This window comes from Macrobrachium rosenbergii, chromosome 35, assembly GCF_040412425.1.
Source record: "Macrobrachium rosenbergii isolate ZJJX-2024 chromosome 35, ASM4041242v1, whole genome shotgun sequence".
Lineage (NCBI taxonomy): Eukaryota > Metazoa > Arthropoda > Malacostraca > Decapoda > Palaemonidae > Macrobrachium > Macrobrachium rosenbergii.
In genome coordinates, this window is record NC_089775.1 from 4,162,652 (window position 1) to 4,185,632 (window position 22,981).

General features: G+C 43.7%; 2 protein-coding genes across 3 annotated transcripts in view; one reads left to right on the forward strand and one right to left on the reverse strand.

The window, feature by feature from the left end:
* Nucleotides 1-206: 206 nt before the first annotated feature.
* On the reverse strand, nt 207-16,807 carry LOC136856385 (uncharacterized). Of its 2 annotated transcripts, none has more exons than XM_067134212.1 (19): nt 16,250-16,807; nt 14,709-15,382; nt 12,921-13,027; nt 10,887-11,007; nt 10,336-10,477; nt 9,823-10,007; nt 9,474-9,649; nt 8,950-9,124; nt 8,563-8,713; nt 8,063-8,137; nt 7,692-7,832; nt 7,291-7,372; nt 6,709-6,929; nt 6,230-6,345; nt 5,657-5,821; nt 4,623-4,710; nt 4,134-4,194; nt 3,655-3,734; nt 207-3,405 (listed from the first exon to the last, which is right to left on the reverse strand). In XM_067134212.1, exons 2-19 carry the CDS (start codon nt 15,202-15,204, stop codon nt 1,992-1,994), a joined length of 3,996 nt encoding a protein of 1,331 aa, XP_066990313.1. In that variant the 5' UTR covers nt 15,205-15,382; nt 16,250-16,807; the 3' UTR covers nt 207-1,991. The 2 variants fall into 2 exon arrangements, with proteins under 2 accessions (XP_066990313.1, XP_066990312.1); XM_067134211.1 differs by lacking the exon at nt 12,921-13,027 and adding an exon at nt 13,667-13,806 and having other exon boundaries at nt 16,250-16,489.
* Nucleotides 16,808-21,466: 4,659 nt separating this feature from the next.
* Nucleotides 21,467-22,981, forward strand: part of LOC136856254 (uncharacterized) — a 31,349-nt gene continuing 29,834 nt past the window's right edge. The window contains 1 exon segment of the mRNA XM_067133947.1: nt 21,467-21,793. The gene's annotated coding sequence lies outside the window, so the exon portion shown is untranslated.

Below are 22,981 nucleotides of genomic sequence, written 5' to 3' on the forward strand. Positions count from 1 at the left end.
TGAATATCTCGTTATCTTCTGTTTGTTATCATTATTGAGATCTTATTGTTCCTCCGCTCCTTTTCCTTGTATGTTTGCGTTTTCTCTCGAAGAATGATATAGATACGATGAATGTCTTCCAGTTTAAATGCTTTAAAAATCTGGACTACAGTTACCATGTATATACCAAGCTCAGAAAAGAAACAGTTTGTAAAGTAACGGACGCATTTACAGAAGAAACTTTATTTAGAATATAGTACAAACCAGAATTAATCCCACAGAAGGGATACGAATCAGTAGGAAACGCATATTCCTGAAAATATGCAAAGATTATAAAAAAAAAATTAACAAAAAATAATGCACAGGACAATCATTGACATTGAAATATCACTAACTGGTTCCTTGGTACATAAAACTGTCGTTTGGGCAGTCCAGTGGTCCACAACAGGTTTGCTACACCCTATCAAACTTCTGGGTATTGTCCTTATGCTGGCATAAGGCCGGGTTCATCTAGACTAGCTAAGGGGTGCATAGATTCAGGTTTCAATTGTTGGGACTTGGAACGTAGCTGAGAGGTTGTTACAGACAGACACTGGTGGAGCATATTGATAGATAGGACAAGAGACTGCAGAAGAAGTGGGGTTAAAAGGACTGATAAAGGATTTTACTGGTCAGCCATAGGACAGGAATCCTCCTGGCCTCAGGAGATACTGCTGTGAGATTCAAGGCGGTTTAGAAAAGATAGATAAAGATTGAAACTGGGACCTCTTCTTCTTCTTCTTCTCTTTAAAGTACTTAACCTTGTGCTGCAGGCAGTCCCTAGGAGTAGAGGGGTTTTAAAGGGAATAAAGAAACCTGGTGTGACCCTCTGGACAAGGCCCAACTAACGTAGCCACTCAGCAGTACAATATAACCAGAGGAAAGTTCAGTATCTTACAATATCTGCTTAAAAAAAAAGGGACAGTTTTCTGTTATCAAACGAAGGTTCGTTTCTGCTCTGGAGGAAGGTTCCAGTATTGAAAAACCTTATAAAAAAGTAAAAACATCAAATTTCTAAATCTTATCTAGGTTTCTCACTTAGAATATTATTGCTCGCTCTAAGAAGAGCCGTGTCAGGCAGTCCATATTTCTCAGAGTCAAGTCTGGTCCACATCAGGGCCCGCAGAACTTAACACCAAGGTCTTCTAAGTGACCTCAAAGAAGTGTAGCTATCAGACACTGTCAGTCCTCGTCATTTTCAATTCATGTCCTCTTTTTGCTATCATTTTCATGTTCAGCATGCAAGTTTTTCTCAAGTTTCAAGCAGGTGTCCACATCACTAACTCACCATTTTATTTATTTATTTTTCTAAAGGTACTGACTGTCAAGAGGTTATCTATCATCATTTTACAGTGTTAATAAGTTTTAGATGACTTCATATTTTTCACAGAAGGCATCAGAATTGCCACTCACGGGAATTATTTGCCCTGACCACGACACTGGTATTTCTTCAGAATGTCTTTTAGGTTCAGTCTTCCAGTGAACAGTTTATATTTTTTCTCCCTAGGGCAGGGAATTTATGCTAAAATCCCATTATCCCACAGAGTCCTTAACCTACAATGCACTGAAGCGGGGCTGGACATATCACTTCAAGAGCGAGAAAACGCTGTCAGCACTGCTATCAGAAAAAGGAAGCTTTATGAAGTGTTGGTGGTCCTATTGAGAAGCACCAGGGACACAGATTAAAGAAACACCTTCAGATGCAGTATTTGCACCTTCAGTCTTTGTTCCCCAGCTGAAACACTTCAGTTTCATTTAAGGTTTTCACAGTGGGGAGATCTTTGTTGATACAGTACAGTATAGGTCCTACTGCAGTTCAGCTATCTGCTTTTACAGCACACTACAGGGTACTTCTTGGTCTTTATTTTAAGTTTCCTTACATTTCTGCAGCTAGTCATGTCAATTCCAGTACTGTTTCTCACTGTGTAACTTAGGTTAGGTTAGGCAAGATGGTGTCTATGACTCACAGCGTTTCACCATTCTCCATCTCCAATACGGCAGTAACCAACTGGAGGGTCCCCCCTTGATACCCCATGGCTATAAGTGGCTGGATCAGCCTTACCTTTCCCAGGGCAAAAGCTAGACTTTTCTCTGCTTTTCAGCCTATCACCATACCCACTCAGTAAATTACTGGCCTCTCCCAAATCAACAGACTTACACAAGAAGTCTCCTGAGACGTAAGCTCCGCCGTCTTGGGGCGCCATCTTACCGCAGACCTCGGCTGCTGATTCTGGCATCATGACATATGATAATGCACTTCTCATTTCCACTGCTAGAGCACTCGGTTGGGCACCGAGTGTGTCTTTGTCACCCATCAGGGTAACCCCATTTTCATGAGAAATTTCCGTTTTGACATATCCTGCTTGAGTGAATTCCATAGAGTGTTTACCGATTACTCCTGTGTCCAACCTCACAGCTTCCTCTCTTGTGGTTTCGACATCCGCTGCGGAAGAGTCCTCACGGATAGGGAAGCCATATTGGAAACAGTCTTGGATGTCGACGTAAGCCTTAACTCCACTGGGTAACATTTTGGGCCCAGAGCTTTCAGGCTTGAGATCCCTGTAGCCTCCAGCATCATCCTGTAAGAAAGGATTTTCCACATAACCCCTGCCATTTCTGATGATGTTATCTTTTGATAGTGACTTAATGTCATTTTCTGAGGATCTCCGCCCCTGCGACTCTTCCACCAGAGGGTGGTCTGTGGGAGTCAGCGACTCATCAGAGGTAGAATAAGCCTGTTGCTCGTCTCCCAAACCAGAATCCTGGGAGGACTGTTGTAGCAACTCGGGCGGTACGACGTATGCGTCAGTGAAATCTAGCTGAACATAGCCCCTTCCTTTACCAGGAATGCTAGAATTTGGGTGCTCGCTGGAGCTGTTGTTGTCTGTGACAGCTTTCACCAGACCCATGCCCTTTGCTAACGGTGGCTCGACATTTGCACCTGGCACACTTTCTGGGAAGAAAGCGGACTCAACATAGCCGTGCTTGTTTATGTTCCCAGGATGATGCAAAACTGAGACATAACCAGAAGATGGTGGACTGAATTCAGAGAGCTCCAACATCGGAGCCTGTCTTTCATCTGTTAGTGTTCCTTCCGCAGGGTGTCCAACTCCGGCATAGTCCTGCAGAATGTATCCGTTGTTAGGTGGATCGGGCCCCTCCTCCACCACTCTCCTAGGGGGTGTCAGATCACCTTCTATAGACACGTAGTTCAACACTGTATCGGGGGAGAAAGCTTGAATATAACCGCCAGGGCTCTGGGGAACTGGAGCCATCCCAAGCTGTCGTGGTGAAGGGCCCGTAAGTTCGTTCTCTGGGTTGCCAGACTTCTTGATCAGCGTCTCGATTTCCCCCGGGTGCTTGCTTTCGCCCGATTGCTTTGCAGCGCTGCGGGATGACAAAAGTACCGTTAAAGTCATGGTGGCGGAAGGATCCTGCCGTAGATTTTCTAGAAAGCGTTATGTACACTGGACAGTTTTAGATTTTGTTATGAAATAAATGCCAATTGTCGAAGGAGGGTCTTTGGCAGTCAGGGAACTCTGCCTTGTGATCTGAGTTGGATTGATCCACGAGATTAAGTGATTGTCATGAAAAGGATGAGAAGAAGAAGAAGAAGAAGAAGAAGAAATCAAGCACCTTGCGTCCACGGCAACCGGAGTCGTCGATTTCTCAGTCAGTGGCGGCTTCTGATCTGGTGGTTTCGGGATGATGTCCCTCTGCAGTAAACAAAAGAATGTTATCAGCTCACAGAAAAACAAATGGGGGAAATAATGGGGTACATGCACACGTGATAAATCTGGAAAATCCTTAAACTTTACCCATATCATCCTAAGTGACAGTTATATAATAGAGGGTCAAGATGACCAGGCTTGACTCTAGGGACGTTATGCACCTTCCGCTGGAAACTTGGCTTAAAGTATCCCCATTCTGCACGCTTATATGGTGGCAATTGGTGTGAGAGAGAAAGAGAGGCTGGCCCCGTACTGAATGATAGCCCATCTAAATGGGGAGATGTTTGATAGATGATTGCAGATGGAAAAATAAATCTATGGATACACATTGCACTTTATAGTAGACTACAGAGAAAAACTGATTATAATGCCCACTGTACTCACCGTGATACCAGCCGGTATGTTGATGGGTTTCTTGTAGATGATCAAGAACTCCTTAACTTTCCTGGAAAATGAAGGAAAATGTGATCTACTTTAATCTAGGGGTCATTGTAAATTCTCTTATACTAGTGTAAACATAGTATTTCCTGTGATTATACAACTTTCATACAACATAGATATAATACTATAAATAGAGTGGAGAACTCCAAGTTTAAGAGCCTTTCATTTTAGAACATTTATCGTCTGTGAAAAGACTAAACTGCAGTCAGTTCAGGGGTTTAAAACTCATGCTCATCTATCATCCACAAGTAGACTGCTTCTAAATCTAATTAGTTTATCACCTACAAGCAGACTGGCCCACCCAAATTTGGAGGGTCAACCCTGAAAGGGGAACTAATTGTCCAGCAGCAGACTGGAAGACCCAGAGCTTAAGGATTAACAGACAGAGGGGTCACGTCCTTGAAGCGTAAATCGGAAGGGGTACATACTTACGTTTTACCGTAGCTGAAGCAGCCCACAATGGACACGGCCACCATAATGCAGCCAGAGGCGATTGTTGCTATCAGCCAAGCAGCCATCGCTGTCAAGAGGTGAGAGTTAGTAGAATGAATGCGCCTCTACGTTACAGGACAAGGTGAAACTGGAGACTGACTGCTACCGCGGCCTGGTTCTCTCCGTTCGCTTATTGGAATGTTTACCTCCTTTTATTTGTGCTTTGGATTATGTTTACGATGTTTACCGTCTTGTTCATGTTGTTATGTAAACTAGTACTTATCCAACCAGAGGGGCGCGGTATTAGCAGTCTTCAGTTCTACCGAGGACAGTTAGAGGGACTGTCAAAGAACAAACACAAACAGGAGGTGATTTATTCACTTCACACAAGCTGGTGAATTCTTTGATTTTGTACTGTGGGAAAATGTGAATGTGACATCACTGTTTGTGTACATTTTGGGAACCTTCTTCTTGCAAATAGTTTAATAAACTCTTGTGACCCTGATGGATGTTGGACTGGCCTTGAAAGTGTACCCTTTGCATCAAAAATAATGTCCAGTCCATTGTCGGTATCTTAGGAATCCTTTATTCACCTTGGTATTTTATTTGTGAGGTTAAACTAGTTTTTAAAAGTATATCTACAGCGTTTAAGGTCATTCTGATCCTGGTAATGAAGATAGATAATTGGCACCAGTAAACTAATGAGTCAGGAGTACAAGCTGAGTTCTGTTTCAGCCAATGAGGGCAGAGTGATGGAAATTTCCCATGATGCAATGCATTAAGGGTGTTCACACCAAGAAACCTGGGACAAATTTAGTGCTCATGGGCTGGTCACGTCCTAATTTGGGACCTGGGAACTTTTCGTTGTAGTCAGGACAGCAGGGAATGAATCTCTGGTGACAGATAATGTAGTTAATGAATGTGAATAATCTAGCTGGTGAAGAGCTGAGCAAGTTACCTAGTCAGGTGTCATGTTTACTAAACTCTCAAGAACTTAGGATCTGCCTGGGGAAGAGTACATTAGAATCACCTACCAGGGCGTATGGTTTTGGAAGTCGTGAAGGTCATGTTCCTGGACCATCCCGAGAGTCTCTGCCGGTACCGGAGCTTCAGGTGGACGATGTACTTGGTGTCTGGCTCCAAGTCGCTCAGGGAGACCAGCCCGGAAACAACGTCCGTCCGGTTCGTTGTCTCTGTGACTAAGAAAGATGGAGATATTAAGAAGAGAGGTGTTATCGTCTCAAGAATGGTACTGCAAAGTGACACCGTCAAATATTCTTGATATGAGACCAGGTTGGAATTGAAAGACACTCTTCAGAATCAAAAAAAGTAACATTAAATACAAAATAGCTCAATAATGTAAGGAAGAAACACAGTACAGTTAGCTTACAATACAGTACTCGCTTTGTCTTCCACCGATAGTGCAGACGCATTCCAAACCCGTATATTTGACCAACCCAAGGGCATTGCTCAACCGAGACCAGAAAGCAAATGCGATTGGAAGCAAGAACTACTTCTACAGAACTGGAAGGCTCTAGGGACCAGGGTAAAGCAGATACAGTGGCAAATTCCAAACTTAACGCCCCACTGACATAGCCTAGACTTACCATTGCAGGAACTGAAGTTGCGGTTTCCCTGGCACCACTCAGTCACTATGCCCTCAACGACGCCGGCCCTGTTCTCACAGTCTAGGGTCCAGGATATGTTGGCTGAGGTAGAAGTCCTGGAAATATTGGGTTGCAGAAAGTCAGATACGTTGACTGAGAAATGTTGCCATTTCTTAAAGATATTCCTGGGAAGATGAAGCCATTGACACATCAGAAGGAACACTCAGGTGTGTCTGAATAGCTAGTATAATGTCATGAACTCATATTACATGGCAAAGACATATCCTAGAACAGTTCTCAGACTTTTCATATTATTGTAGGAACTAAGAGATATAGTTTTTCTTACATAACGTCTTCATTCACCAAATCCTTGCACTTCTACTTACGACCGTCTCAGTTGATGAACGCAATTCACCACTAAACCCCACAACCAGCCCTAGCTGGCCGATGTAAGAACCAGCCCTCCGAAGAGTACTTACACTGGGATAAACTTAGAGAGCGTGGGAGGCATGGTAGTCTTCCTGTACGCCTGCGGGTGGTAGCAGTCGTCCCAAGACATGCCACTGGAAAACTTTCCGCCGTGCGTTTCACTCGAGACGGCGAATCGCAGGTCTTTGCTGTCGAGACGACCCAGGCCAAAGTCTTCCAGGGTGACGTTTACGGAAGTCTTATTGCCAGCATCCATCCAGTGCAGGTCTCCCTGGAGAGAGAATAGAGCAAAGCAAACACCCTTTAAAATGTTATACTGGACTGCCAAGCATCACCACTGGATAACACCAGAGTGGGTTTATGATTGAAGTGCGTCTGCGGCACAAGTGAATTTCTGCTACTGTTCATTGCTATCAGCCTTGACTTTCCTCTTGTGTTCCTTTGTGTCTTTTCGCTCGGCTACCCAACTTTTCCAGTTATATTATTAAGTTCAAGATTCTATTTCTGCTCTTAGGATTATCTGCACAGAGATTGGACCTGCACTTGTACCCCTTGGATATTGAGTACTTGACTAATGCCCTTCAATGGAAGCTGCAGCTAAGTGTACATTTAAAGATTAAGGGTCTACTAACCTTACACTGGTCTTTACTGTCCTGGTTATCGGTACAAACGTAGATGGTGTAGTTGTTATTCAGCTGGCTTGGCTCATACCACCTGCGAGAGGTACAGGAACTACGTCAGTGCAAGCAGAAAGTCCTTTGGCTTCATTTACAGATGGTATTCATTTCACAGTCAATAATTATTAAATTACTGGCTTGCTTTCAATGACATGCTGCTGAATTTTACTCCAACTTCTTAACCGCAGTCTAACAACTCATTGGTAAAGTCAAGAACCTTTTGTCTGATCCTACAAGACCTTGTGAGCTAGTGCAAATTAAACAGAACTCTAAAGACTTCACAGAGATGAAGAACAGGGTTGAAGAAGTGTGGAAACACCGCAGTATAAAGAAGCGTTTGAGTGCGCAGTACTTACGTGAGCTCGTATCGACGTACATCGGCATGATAGACGACCACCTGTAGCACGGGACCGGCAGGCATCAGCGCAGTGGGGAGGATTGCCACTGAAGCTGAAGTGTTGCTGACACCTAGGGCATTGGAGGACTTTACATTCACTCTGTAGAAACAGTTAAGGAAAGATAAGGTATGCAAGACAATGATCATAAAGTAAAAGACTCAACTGAGAGATGGACCACTCTGTTTATGCCAAATGTTTTCTGGGATGAAAAATTAGGAGAATGGATGAGTTTCAGTTGCCAGTTTTTGTGCTAAAATCACAGGCTTCCAGATCTGGCCTTTGAAAATTAGTTATTTTGAAGTCTGTTTGTACAAATCAGTGGAACTTACCTCACGTAAGAGTGCTCGGAAACGTTTCTGTACAAGACGTAGGTGTCGGTGATCTCGCTGTGCAGTAAAGGTTTGCTGGAAAAGGAGAAACAAAGAATGATTTTGAAAAGATTAATCAGAGTAATCAGGCCGTTCAAAGCTTCGATAAACTATTAAGTCAGTTTTCGAACGGAGAAGGAGACTCGATCCATTCAGCCGTCAGGACAGATCAGTCCTGAACGAGTGGATTAAGTCACTGTTTCACATGTGCCCACCCTAACAGGGCATGGGTTAGGCTCTAAAAGGTAAAGCCTTAAGGGAACAGTATTCACCCACCATCAGCTTACATTCTTGATAACTTATCAAGCAAAATATCTCTCTTCTTTCACAACACCCAATAGAAACAATATTTAACCAGTAACAAAAGCATTGCCTAATATGTTAATGGAATAATTGTATGAACCATTATGAGAAGCATTAATAGAGAAGCTGGCATCCCATTCACAGAAGCATAGACGAACCCGTTAGCGGAGGCGTCGGCTACGTAGGTGAAGTTCGGTCCGTTGTGTTGCTGGGGAGGCAAGGGCCGCCAGCTTACGGAGATGTCCCGGCGGCCATTGCCACTCCAGACCTGGAATGCTCCAGCGCTGGATCTTGGTGGATTCCATGGGCCTGGAATTCACCAAAACATAATGTGAACTTTCTCTCTGTATCATTCAAGTGCTCCTTTTGTATGCTTGGGAGGCCTGGAACTGAATTGATGAGGGCCATGTAGACTGTCACACAGTTACTAGTATCTTTGAATCTATAGGGCATCCTAATCCTTAAATATGTACTGTTATTGCAACTAAGTAAGATGCTATACTAATTAAGAACGTAAATCAACCAGTTCACATCGGTATTCTTACGCTGGGCTGGAACGTCGCACTGCACTGCCGCTGCTTTTGACCACCAACCGTCGTCCTCGAGGGTGAAGTTGGTTCTGTTTACTCTCAGTCTGACTCTGATCTGGTAGGTAGCCCCCGGATGCTCTAAGTAAAATCTGGTGCCGCATTTTTTGACCTTGCAGACATCCACAGAGCCCTGGAAGGATAGGAAACACACGTAAGAATTCTAACACGAGAGTCCTTGGACGGGAAATGTACGTTCAGCTTCAGTAACGTGGATATCGTGCAAGGTACACAAGTTGAACTGTGGTTATGTGGCACACTGGAAAGGGTTGCCTGTGGGCCTTCAGCAACGTGGAACCTTTGAAAGCAAACATGTAAACTTTCAGTATCGTGGCAACCCTGGAATCGTATCACATAAGCCTAAGGATAAAAGGACATATGTAGTATCCGCACACACTTCAGACAGCGCCCCCTCATAGGACTGCGCTGAAGCAATGCGTTCTTTTTAAAGCAGAAGGACGTAACTGAAGCAAATGACTCACTAATTCCCAGGGAGCTGCTCCATATATGCTTGGATCTAGCTGGTATTCTACAGCGTGATACACCCCGTACCAAGGAGCTAGTACACGAATGTAGACCGGCATGTCCCACTTTACGCTCACCTCCAGAGACCCAGCGGTCGTGGTGACAACAATGTTTTGCGCTTCGTCTGGAACCACTGCAAAAGCAAAGGAACTGCCTCGGTCCTAGTGGAAACAGTAATAAAATTCTACAATATCTGTCACTGTCATTTTGTTAGATAAACTGGCCTGGCTGTACTTCAGTCAACATAGACCACAAACCAGTGAAGGACCAAAGTTGCCACAGACAAAATGAGGAGAAACGACTCACCGGAATTCCAGTTGTTTATTTTGTGCGGGAAAGAGCTGGAACCCAGCTGGTTTGCTGCTGTGAAATTGACGGTGAGGAACTGCTCGGCCGGTAGATAGTAGGGCTTTGCCCAGGAACAGCACGTCTTCATGCATCCCTCGCTCCTGGTGCCGCATCTACCCGCTCCACCGTCGCATCGACACTCGCTGTCTCAAGAAGATTTGAGCAATTCAGAAAGGAAGAACGCATGCGGGCTGAGACAAAGTCACAAGTACAAATCCGATGGAACATAGCAGATAAATCTGTGAAGTGACTGTCTGTAAATGGTAAAATTTTTATAATAGGGTCTCCATGGCCACAGAATGCCATATCTAAGTTGACATCTTTAAAAATAAAACACTAGCCATCATGTCAAAAGTTCTCAGAAGTGCAAAGCTATTGTCGTTAGTTAGACTACAGAAAAGTCCGCTGAGAAGTTGTTTGAATGTACGCATTTATACTTCAAGGAACAGTAATCAGAGGAGCAATACTCACGAGCGTCCAATAGTGCTCACAAGGTGGACTTGATAGTCATCTGCCGGTTCCTGCGTCGGGTTGTCCGGAATCCTCCAGCTGCACTCCAAGACATTCCAGTTCCATGACTTGCATTCCAAGTTAGTCACATCCAGAGGAGGATCTGTGGAAGACATGAAACATTTAGTTTCCAGTCACTGGACTGTATTCAGCTGCCATGTTTCATCTTGGAAGGTTCCTATAGCATATAGAATAGACTCGTAAAAGGCTTTTTATTCAGTTACTGTTAACAACAGCTTGCAAGGGGAGTAAAAGGACATTTCAGAGGGGGGAATTTGTGATGGAAGTTACCGAGGACCAGTAAATGGTTCATAGATCTCACTGTCTTTGCTCTGCTCATATTTGATAAGAGTACGATCAGTTCCATACCATGACCGCTGTGCAACCCACCTGTTATGTATGGGTTAATGACACTAACTTGTAATTCATGAAAGAAACCAAGACAATAAGTTGATGCCTAAAGAAGAAGATTCGAGTCAGAGTCAGAAAATGATTCGATGATTGGAACTCACAGCCAACACTTAGGCTCCTCGTGCAAATCTTCGGCGGCGAAAGCTCCGTAGCGCAGAACAGTTTGTAGTTTCCAGGCTCGGTGATAGTAACCGTTGCAGTGATTGTGCAGTTGTCGACTACCTGTAGGGAAGGTCATAATAGGTCAGTCGTAGGTCATCCTGGGTCACTGGCTTAAGCCATGCTGGCAGCAGGAGTCAGATGTCATGGAATTTGATGGTATTTTTTATAAAGGTCATGGGAGGTCATTTCACTTCCAAGAGTGGACTTAATTGTTACAAATATAAAGACTTAAAATTTAATAGGCCATGACAGGTCACTGTTTTTTTAATATTAAAGACTGATGTCCATATAGGTCACAGTTTGGACAGTTTTATTCTAATCATTAATTTTATTTTTTGTACTGTGTTCACAAGCTTGCGCTGTGTTTTACTGCATACAAGAATGCTAATGGAAAATTTTGAAGTTAACAGGTCCAACAGTCAAGAAGCAACATCAACACACCACATTCCAAATTTGAGACGCATTACTGGTGCTGAAAGCAGTTCGGTGCGTAGAGAATATATACAAAAAAGCAAAGACTGATTATGAATTTTTAGACATGACAAAGAAGCACTGGCCGATTAAAGCAACATTCAATGTAAAACAGAGGAAGTAACTGTGAGATGATCAAGAATATGTCTTGATCATGAACTGATCAAGAATATGAAAGACTGTGATGTAATTATTATCTCATGATCTTAAGATAATCTTAAACATGTCATGGTTATAGAATGATCAAACAGTTGATGATCAGGATGGATGATTGTGAGATAATCAAGTGTATGCCGTAATTATGAGATGATTGAGAATATGGCATGATCAGGAGATGAGCTAGAATGTGTCATAATTCTAAGTTGATCAAGAATGTGTCATGGTCAAGAGATGATCAAGAACATGCCATCGTAACCTCGTGGTTGAGGATAAGCTGTCATTATAAACTGATTGTGACTTCCTTTATCAAATCAGGCAATCAGACATAAACCCACAGAAGCGACGGGGAATTTGACCAAACGCCGAAGTTGAAAGCAGATCCCCTTTGTCTGAAAATGAAGGCTGCGGTTTCTCCACCCCCCTTTTTTTTTTCTTCACTTCAAAAAAGACAGTGTCAAATCTCACCAGTTCTCGCTCGAGTGAGTTACCTGTCAGTCTCCACAGAATTGATGGTACCTGTCAGTCTTAATAGAAAAGGACAGTCAGGTGTGACATTTTTCAAAACTGATTATTAATTTTAAAACAGACAATCTACTGGGCTGATGAAAAGAGATTGACTTCAGGGTGGACAAACAGGTTTTACTCCTCCCAAGTCACAGCTCTGATGAAGCAGTTTAAGCTTTTACGAAGAAAACAGTTTCTGACCGTTCAGAACTTGTTTTCGCACTGGACAAGTTGGTACAATCTCAATCTCAAAACACAGCACATGTCAGTCTGTTGCAGGTAGCTGGATCACTCTCCGACACATTGAAACCTGTTTTCACAGTTGTGGATTATCTCCCAGTGCTCCAGGTTTGAATCGTTCGACGATGATTGAAAATATTTCCCTTCTTCTAACTCCCTCACTCTTTTATATTCTCAGCTCCATTTTGACATAATGCTACTCACACCAGACTCCAGAGGTCTTTTGCAACTTTACGAGAACTGAGAGTCACAGAATCTTTTCAGCCTTTCACTACTGAGTCCCTGAGTCAGTGTGCAGAATGAACTTACCTTGGTCTGGGCTTTGCTGTAGTACGTGACGTTCCTAGGGTCACGACTTGCTCTCTTGACCATCCCTCCTGTGACCAACACTTTTGGTGGTATGTGCACGCTACTAATGTACTTAAAAGATAGATTATTACCAATTTAATTAAGGTTTATACGACACACATAAAGCAGAATTAAGCAGACAAAGCCACAGTCTTCACAGAGATTTTTGTAATCGCGAGAAGTTTGAATCATAAGCGCCAGAGAATGAAAAGTTTCTCTCTCTCTCTCTCTCTGTACCCTCAAGATATCACCTGGAATGGCTGCCGTGTTCCTTCTCTAGTGAGAACGTTAACTGCGGAGCAGCCAGGAGACGGGAAGTCGAAACGCGTTCCAGACACTTCTTCGACGAGGTCGCACCCTGGAATGGGAAGTTGCCAGTGGCGGTAGACAGTAGAGAGTCACTGGGGTTGGGTGGGGTAGGATAGAACCAGTAGGCAGGACTGCCGAGTGAGACAGGCAACTCAGTGGGGTCGAGGGAAGTTTGCGAATGAGGAATTCCCCACATCACCTGTTCTCGTTCTCTCAGCGAAGAATGTTTGCGTTCTGTCGCGACGAATTGATTTCGAATGCTCAGATACTCCTGTCTTTGTACTTTTCATCTATACATAAAAGCTGATATATACAAATTTCATTTCTATGTACATACAGTATGCGTAACCCCACGCGGATAAGGTAAAATCTAAAACTGCCAGTACGAGGCTTCGTGTACGTAGCTAAACTTACAAGATGATGGATCCTGGAAATGAAAAACAAAACAAGAATACTCACAAAATATTTACAGAATCTACACCCATTCTATCCAAAACATAAACACTGAGAAAAGAGACATTACTAGTCAGGGCAGGTTTCCTCCAAAACAATCTCGATATTTACATATGTACAGTCTAGGGAACAGGGCAGGTTAGTAGGGCCAACTTTAAGAACTGGAGGGTATGGAGGGCAGTGCCAGCTTTTACCAGGCACTTCATCCGAGAGGTGGCACCACCTCCCAAATCACCTGGTGCGGGATTGGCTCCCCGTGGAACCCAAGAGAGAGGGAGATATCACTGGAGGTGAACCCAGAGGTTGGGTTGGTCAGGCAGGTGATGGTGTGAGTGCTGCCCACTTCCCAGTTCTGGTCTTCCGTTGGGAGGATCACTGGAAAGATTGAGAGGTTCTTTGAAGCCTGATTTCATGCCTTTTTCCATCCCAGGGAAAGGTTATTGAAAGAGTACACACCCAACATACATCCTCTGTCAATCCTATGGTAAGTTTTATTTAAATTTATGCATAAGACTTACAGATTTCCCCCGGTACTCTTAAACCTCCTACATGAATGTTTCATAACACTTAATCCACACTCATGCACACATCCTTCTGAGCCAGAAGCCACACTGCTCTACTCCTATCCATCCTTCTGTTGCCTGATTTATATTTTCAGGCAAAATCTGACCACACGCTTCCTTGGATATAGATCTGTAAAGTCCCCGCTCAACGGGTTTTCTATGGTGGACCTCCCGTTTTCTACGGTGACTCTCCTACAAGCCTAGGTCAAGCCAAATAGCCACATTTTTATCTATGTAAATACGCATCTGTTACTGATTTATTTATGCCTGTTTACTTTGTACATGAGTCAGAGTATTACTCTGTCAGTTCTTGTAGGAGAGTCACTGTAGAAAACGGGAGGTTCGCCGTAGAAAACCCGTTGAGCGGGACTTTACAGATCCCTGCAATTCTTACAATTACATCCACTAACTTGACCCTTATACAGAAGAACCATTATCTTCCTCACACATTCTTTCGGAACCTTTTCCTCTTCCAGACATACCTTATACCCCCTGGTCAGCCACTCAGTCACATTGTCCCAAGGAACAACTCTGAAAGGCTTTGAACTTGTGAAGCAAGCTTTCACAGAACAGAATTGGGCCCATCTGTGGAAAAGGTAGCACCAAAAAAATTATGATTCCCTCTTGTCAAAGATTCTGATGATTGTGTTAATGTGTAGTTTAACCATTTGACCACAGGTCCTGCATTCTGCAGGTTGTTCATGGGATACTTACTCACGTCACTGGGTATGTTGGGGGAAAGACAGTAGTAATTTCTGATCGTAGTCGAAACCACCGGAGCTGACGTCGCGACTTCCCTGGACGTGTCCTGGCTCGACGAAGTTACGCCGGTCACTCCCGGACTGGACGGAATCTCTGTGGATGACGTCATTTGCGAAAGCGTTGTACCGTTGAATGTGGGCTGGGATGCAAAGCTTAGAAGTCCCGCAACTTTAGCACTTGCTTCTGGCTGAGATGCGATGCCTGGAGGTCCTGAATTACTCATTTCGGCTCTGTGTCGGTAGGTGACATTCTCGCCGTCAAGGATGTCTCGGAGAGATTTGTACGTGCCCTCGGGTTCCTCGCCAGTCTGTAAGCTGCCATGCTTGTCTTCACCCTGGCCGTTAGCCCACCACGTCTGCGTATCGCCAATGGCCGAGGCAGCTAGGAGAAGCAGCGCGCAGGAGATTACGACCCACGCGGAGGGACGGCGGGGAGGCTGTTGTCGCATTTTTCCCTTCCAGGGTTGTTCTGATTTCACCGGGGCCTGAGTGGGTAGGAGTCGGAGTAGCGCCTCATAACTGGGGGCTCTCCGGAGTGTCGTCTCGGGTTTCCTCCTCCTTAGACGCTGGCCGAGGCAAAGGTGGCTTCGAGGGAAATGGGGCGATTCAGAGCCTCCGTCAGCACGTCTGCAGACAGAATAAAACCGGAGCTTGAATAGTATTAGGTTACATATCCCCTTCTCTCTCTCTCTCTCTCTCTCTCTCTCTCTCTCTCTCTCTCTCTGTGAGAGATTTTTGACCAAAAATTGACTAGAAAATCAAATTAAAAATTGTCTGTTGGCAACTTCCCAGGGAAGAGTTGCCAGTAACCACTGTGCAAAAACAGTTTCAAAACCACAAGAATTTATAATTTCCAAAAATAGGGAGTTAGGTGAACTTCAACATTATATATATATATATATATATATATATATATATATATATATATATATATATATATATATATATATATATATATTGTTACCATATACTGCAAAGAAAGATTGATAGGCCTATCGTGGGTCTGACCTTTCCCCTTTTGGTATTTCTCTAGCCTCTTTTGGGGGTCAGAACCCATCCTCTCTTATCCAAATGTCTGGGTAGCATGAAACATGTCATAGACTCACTGCATACATGTTGCAAACAGGGCGTAAACACTTCGCCAGCCGTTAGCGGGGAACGAACCTTCGTCCAAATGCTGGACTGTCGTATGAAGCGACAGTTAGAGCTAGCGATAAGTTGCTGACTTGTATTCAACCTGTTTGTGTTGTGTGCGCAACAAGGTGACATGTATATGACGTAGCCTTATGCATGCGTAGACCTGCCTATGCGGACATGAGGGCTGTGGTAGTCGTAGAGTGTAAAATGATAAAGTATCGGATGTCACTATGTTATGGCAAATAGTGCAACATCACAGCGAGAATCACATTTCAAACAGAATTACATTGTATAACATACTAATGAGAGTAATAGTAACTTTCACACTAGGTTTGAATTTCAAAATTTTAAATTTACCTGTACGTTTACATGGCGTACGTAGGCCTGCAGCGTACAGCGCGGCCTAAACTATGCAGCGTACGTAGGCGTACACTACATTACTTGGCTTAAACGCATGTATTTATATATATATCACACTATATCCTCGAGTTCCTGTTTGTAAATATACTATTAACTCCACCACAACGGCAAACTCACAAGCGTACACGAAAGAGTTAGACTCCCACAGAGATAAGGACTTTGCCACCCCGCCAATATAAGAGTCCGCTTCGATAAGGGAGATAAGATTTGGCCGTAGCCTTTATCTCTGCGGGGAATATTTCGTTTTCAGATCGAATGTTTGTTATTGTAGATCGTTCCTGGAAGTTTAAAACCCCGCCATTTCTTTTGGTCTTCCAGCATCGAAGACTGTCGGATTCCTCGTGAAGAATCTGTCCGTTTTCGAAGCGATTTTTCCCCGTGAATCGCTTCCCAAATTGGTGGAGATTGCTCTAAAATCGTTATAAATCCACGAAGCGTATTTATGAGAGAGAGAAATCCGTATCTTTCGACTCGGCGTCATTATATGATTACTCTGAAGAACTCGACACATTTCCGAGAATTCCCGTTTATCTTGTACGTCCTCGTGTTTCCCGACGATAATTCTCTACTTGGAAGCGTTGATATGGATGAAATTCCTTCGAATATCAGTGGAAATAGACTAAACCTTTTATTTGTTATCTGGTTTCGTAATTTCAAGTGCGTTTAGCCTTAATTGAGAAGTGGAATTACATAATGTTATGGATATTAATTAATTTTATTAGTTCCACCTTAAAAACATTGTATGTATATGCCCACACGTTCAGCATTTCAAAATCATATGGATTTTTGAGGTTAATTCAAAAATAACTTCCATTCCTAGAGGGAAATTAACGATTTTTGTTTCAAATTTCTTTATTTTACTTCGCGTACAGTGACGTCACACACCTGTGCATGTCACGTGACCTTCCTTTGTTGATTTAAGATATAACATTTAACTTCCAGCTCTGAAAAGTAGCATTTAGTATAAAGATTCATAATGATTATGTTAAACTTGAGACTGATAAGAAATATATACGCTCAGTGCTCACTGGAGATTGAAATGTGAAAGTGATATGACTGAGGCCTTTCAAGTGACGTCACACTACAAGCAGCGGTCGTAGATTAGCCAGTATGGAGGATCAGGGTATGACACTTTCGCAGACTAGTGTCCTTGGGGCCGAGCAAGAGACTGGACGTGCCAGAAGAAGATTTGAGAGGGACTCTTGGAATATCTGAAAACTATAGTATTTTAGGCAAATTGGGAGTGAAAAATCAAATTTGTGTAAAATCATTCATTATGTAGATTCAGAATACTAGTAAACTCTTAGATTTATCATCGAAAGTAATATTATGATATTTCAAAACAGGCAGACCACATATCAGATATCAAATGTATGGTACAGTCTTTGAAAATGGCCCACAAATTATCAATTGGGGTTTGACAGGTCATAAAATTAATCCCAACCAATAATAAGACCCTCAGTAACCTTTTCAGATGAAATCATTGTAAGTTTCACTTTCCCAGACAACCAGAGAGACGCAAGTATTCGTCAAACTCTCGCACCTCCTAGATGACACAAGCACGTTTGCAAATTAAAGAATAGCACCAGAGCTTGTGCTAGGGGGGGTTAACGTGCTGTTGATGAAACCTCCTTGCATAAGGGGTGAAGCCTGGTACAAATTACCAGTGTGAGTGTTCTGCCTGTCCACATCTCCATTCTGGAAGATGGAGGAGCAGATAGGAGAGTCACGGCCAGTGATAAGGACAGCGATATTAACAGGCGCTATTCATCCTGTCGGTCTCTCGACCGAACGAGTACGCAGTCGCAAGGTGAGATCAGCGGCCCTTGCCGCTTCCTTGTCTGAGCGAGGACTGCTTGGGGATTACCGCTTGCACTGCGTCATGTGTAGCGTACTGCAGATGGCACCAGCGATTCTTTGCGGCGTCCCTAGGCGAGTCCTAGGATGGTTTTCTTGGGGTGTGAATCAGTGGTTCATCAATAGCTTAATCCTGCCTAACTAACCTAACATGACCTAATCTTGCCAAGTTGAGAAAACATCAGTAACCAAGCTGTGGGCTTTACTCTGAGAATCTCAGTACCCATTTGGAGACTTCACACCAAGATCCTCAGGACAATTTGGGAATTCACCCTCGACCCTTCAGTACCTAGCTGGGACTTCACTCCTTGGCCCATGATTCCTAACTGGGAGGTCCCAGCTAGACTGAGGGGCCTGGGGTGAATTTCCAGATTGTCTTGGACTCCTAACTTTTTAACTCTTTCTACTTCTTCTTCCATTTACTTTTGAGACTTAGAACACTACTAAACAGAAAAACACTTACTGTCGGATCAGCCTGTTTCTCTTTCAGTCCTTCGCAGTAACTGGCTGCGCCCTGGAAGTTGAACTGATCGTTTATCCAGGCACTTCTGCGGGAGGAAAAAAACAAAAAATAAAACTGTCTAGATGTAACTGCAGTGAGAAGAGAGAGAGAATAGATCAAACTATTGTTAGGAAGAAACAGAAGAGCAACTGGAACCACTGAGAATGACAACATCAAAGAGGTGCATCCCAACAGCAGCAATTTAAGAAGAGGGATCAGGCAACTTTTGTGGGACATTTCTTACCCAGTTTGTAAATGTCAAAGCCATCCCTCAGAGGTCTTTCGTGATTTGCGAAGACGGAGTTGATATGCAATATGTAGCATTCCTCGCGTAGAGAGTTGTATCAGAGAGCGTTGCATGTAGGTATAATTTGGCAGAGGTATGCCCACTGTACCTTTGCAAGGGAGTAAGAGAATTGGACAAACACTAGATAAATGCCCCTGCTTCTTAATTTATTCACTTGATTTTCTACGGTGGATTTTTTCTTGTCCATTTAAGACAAACGCGAAGAATGTGGTTTAGTTACAGGAGAATGCTCTGTACCAAAAGGGATGCTTACGAAAACATCTACATTCCTCCATCCTTCAAAGAAATGTCTGCAAGAGAAATGACCTTCCCTTTATCCACAGACTGACCAAACTCATTTCTACTAGAGGAAGAGTTCTTCGGGGCACTGCTGACCTAAGCAATGCCGAAACAGGTCAATCTACCTGGGAGTCTTACCTGTTCGCGAAGAGAGCGCCGTGGAAAAAGACGCCAGAACCCGTCTTCTTCATCGTGAAGTTGAACCCATCTGTGCTCTTGAAGTATACAAAGAAGAAGAAGAAGAAATAGTAAATATGGTTACACACAGCGCCTAGTTGACCTTCCCCGGGCTACGCTGACCAGCGACGTCTGTGGGTACCTGCCGGCTGATCTAGCTGACCTGTGGTGGGACCTTTGTCGTATTTACCATAATGGCTACATAAATTCTTTTTACATCTCCATCTGAGCTGTTTTGTACTCTCTCTCTCTCTCTCTCTCTCTCTCTCTCTCTCTCTCTCTCTCTCTCTCTCTCTCTCTCTCTCAGAGCAACAGAATGCACAGCCCCGCAAAATTCCCGTGCAAGAGATGAGGTGGCGGCCGTGTGCTTATCAGCGAGCTCTCCCGGTGGGTGGTAGGAGGAGGGGGTGGAGGAGGTATAGGAGGAGGTAGGAGTGAGTGAGTGCCGTTGCAAGGAGGGAACATCCTGTGTATCTCAGGTCAGACAAGGAGAGAGAATGAGAGAGAGAGAGAGAGAGAGAGAGAGAGAGAGGAAGTGATTCTCCCTGGGGTGAGGCGAAAGCACAAGTTCATTCTTCTTCTTCTTCTTCTCCTCCATTAGAATACTGGCTCCCCCGAGCGGGCGAACGGCATATGGCAAGCACTCATGACGAAGCCCTCAGGAGAGAGAGAGAGAGAGAGAGAGAGAGAGAGAGAGAGAGAGAGAGAGAGAGCACTTCGGCCTACCCTCAATTCCTGACCTCATAGGTCCCAAGGAAGGAAAAGCATTTAAATGCTTCGCCGTTTAGCGAAAGCCAGACGAGAAACCGTCAAAATCCCTAGACCGATTCAAGGCGCCCACCCACCCACCTTCTTCCCCCACCCTCACACCCAAAAAGAGAAGTTATCGTAGTGGGCGGCCGGGCAGGTGAAGTGAGCTGTTTCTCCGCGCTCTGGTTCTCTCAGAGAGAGAGAGAGAGAGAGAGAGAGAAAGAGAGTCTTACGTGAGCCAGCATTAAACTGATTCGTGGGCTATAATAGCTACCGGCACCCCATTCATATTAAGTTATTCTAGACTCATGTCGACGAATTCCATAAGTAGTTTACCGTTTTCGGATAAGTGTTAAGTGCTTTTTCACAGCAGCTTGACTTAAATAAGTGAGTAAAAATGAATTAAATACTATGTTGAGGACAGTTTGCCCCTCATCAAATGAATCAGCCAGTGAAAAGATGATTCATGATTCGGCAGAATTTGGTCGTACTAAGAAAACTGTTGCCAATTGAAATCAGTCTTAATGGAGAAGTCATCTTGCTTCTTTTCAGACTGGCAAGGCTGGTAAAGACTCATTTAAGCTTCAAAGACTCCGACGTAGAGAGAGAGAGAGAGAGAGAGAGAGAGAGAGAGAGAGAGAGAGAGAGAGAGAGGTGGTTCTATTTTCTACATCGAGTTTACAATGTACGCGTCATGTCCTCCGACTCCGAGTATGTTTGCAGCATCTGGTCAAAAACGAGTACTTTCCAGTTCCGATGCCCCAACGAGCCGGGCACGGGCACGATCCTCGTTTTCAGATGGATTCAGGTCCGTCCTTTTAACTTAACAAATGCCCGAATCTCGTTTGGTTTCGCTAGACCTACGTAAGCTACGTCGCTTCAGTAAATGTGATTTTTATATGGCTGGAAGACAATCGACGAGTCTCTCTCTCTCTCTCTCTCTCTCTCTCTCTCTTTAGATACCTGGGTATAAGGTGGGTTGAGTGTGTGGGCAGAGAGAGAAGAAGAAGAAGAAAAAGGAGCCGCTCGGAAATGGCGCGAAAGTCTTGCAGGTATGGACGCTCGACCAATCAGGAAGCGAGTTGATGCGAATGCTGGGTTGTCATTGGTCGAGAGGATCCCTCCCCGGCCCATAACCTTGAGGAGGCTAACGCACTCGTCCCCCTGGCCTCTCTCTCTCTCTCTCTCTCTCTCTCTCTCTCGCTCTCTGTGTAGAGCAGCAGAGTGAGGGTCCTCCTCTCTCTCTCTCTCTCTCTCTCTCACTCACTCTCTCTCCCTCCTCAGTTGTGAATGTCATGTGGCCGAGAGAGGTTGTGTCGGAGTGTGCGACCGCCATTAGTGGGGATCCGTCCCGCCCTACATTTTCAGCAGGATTTATTTAAGCAAAAACCGCCCCCTCCCCTCCCGCCCCCCAGATGAAAGGATCCCACAACTCCTTCGGAAGGCGAAGGACACTGTGGCTGTTGCAGGACAGGGAAGAATGACCCGGGAAAAACGCCCGCAGGTCTTTTTTTCTCTCTCTGACTTTTAATCCCCCAAAAACAAACCTGTTGGAGTCTTCGGCAGAGAAGAGGAAAAACTCCTGTGGGGGACTTCAATGCACGTTTAGGTAAGTATCCGAGTTTCGCCGGCTTTCCGTTCGGAATGTGAAGTTCTGTTTTGTTATACGTGAATTTAACGGCGTAAGTTACTGTCAGATTAATTAATTAACACACGAAGTTAACAAATAGCTTTATTTAAGAGAGAGAGAGAGAGAGAGGGGGGGGGGCGATGTGAGCGTAGGAATTCGAACACACACCTGGCAGGTGAGGGTAGGGCTTCTATTGTCACTCCGGCTGAAATGATTTGATCATTTATTTGTTATTTTTGTTTTTGTTTCCTTGTTATTGCTTTTGTTTACTCATTAACGACGCTGCAGAATACACGTAAACAAATAACAATTTGTTATATTTATATTTATTGTTATTGACAGTTAAATACGTAATTAACTCTCAACAACCATAGATGCTCAGTTGACCTGTCGAAATTGTCCATATTAAATAATAAATACATAAATTAAAATAAATACAAAAATAAATACATAAATTAATACTTACATATAGAAATAAATACATAAAAATACTTAAATTGTGAATTTACTGTGTTTATAAGTTAAACAAAATAGGTTTATATATTTTTTATATTAAGGAAAGCTGTAGGCCTACTTGGTTTGCGAGTCCTAGGCCTATTTGCTAGTAATATATTTAAATTGTTTTTAAGTTTTATTTTATAATAATAATAATAATAATAATAATAATAATAATAATAACAAGGTTGTAAGCCAACAACTGTCATCACCTCTATTTTGGGAATAATGACCCAGTCATCCCGTGTTGTCATTGATGACAGTGGGAAGGTTGACTTTATTTGTCTCTCTCTCTCTCTCTCTCTCTCTCTCTCTCTCTCTCTCTCTCTCTCTCTCTCTCTCTCTCTCTCTCTCTCTCTCTCTCTCGTAATTACAATTTGGTACAAACTAATGTCTGTATTTAGCTCTCATATTTTCTATTGAACTGCATAATCAATTTGTAATTGTTTATAACAAATCTCTCTCTCTCTCTCTCTCTCTCTCTCTCTCTCTCTCTCTCTCTCTCTCTCTCTCTCTCAAGCATGTGTGTGTGTGTATGTGCACACCAAATATGGCGTCGCGGTTCATGTCAACCTACGTTTGGCTTTGCGGTAAATCGTAGTTTTTTTTTATGAGTTAAATAGGGCTTCGGATAAGCAAGGAATTTGAACTCCTAGCCCCCACACACACTCT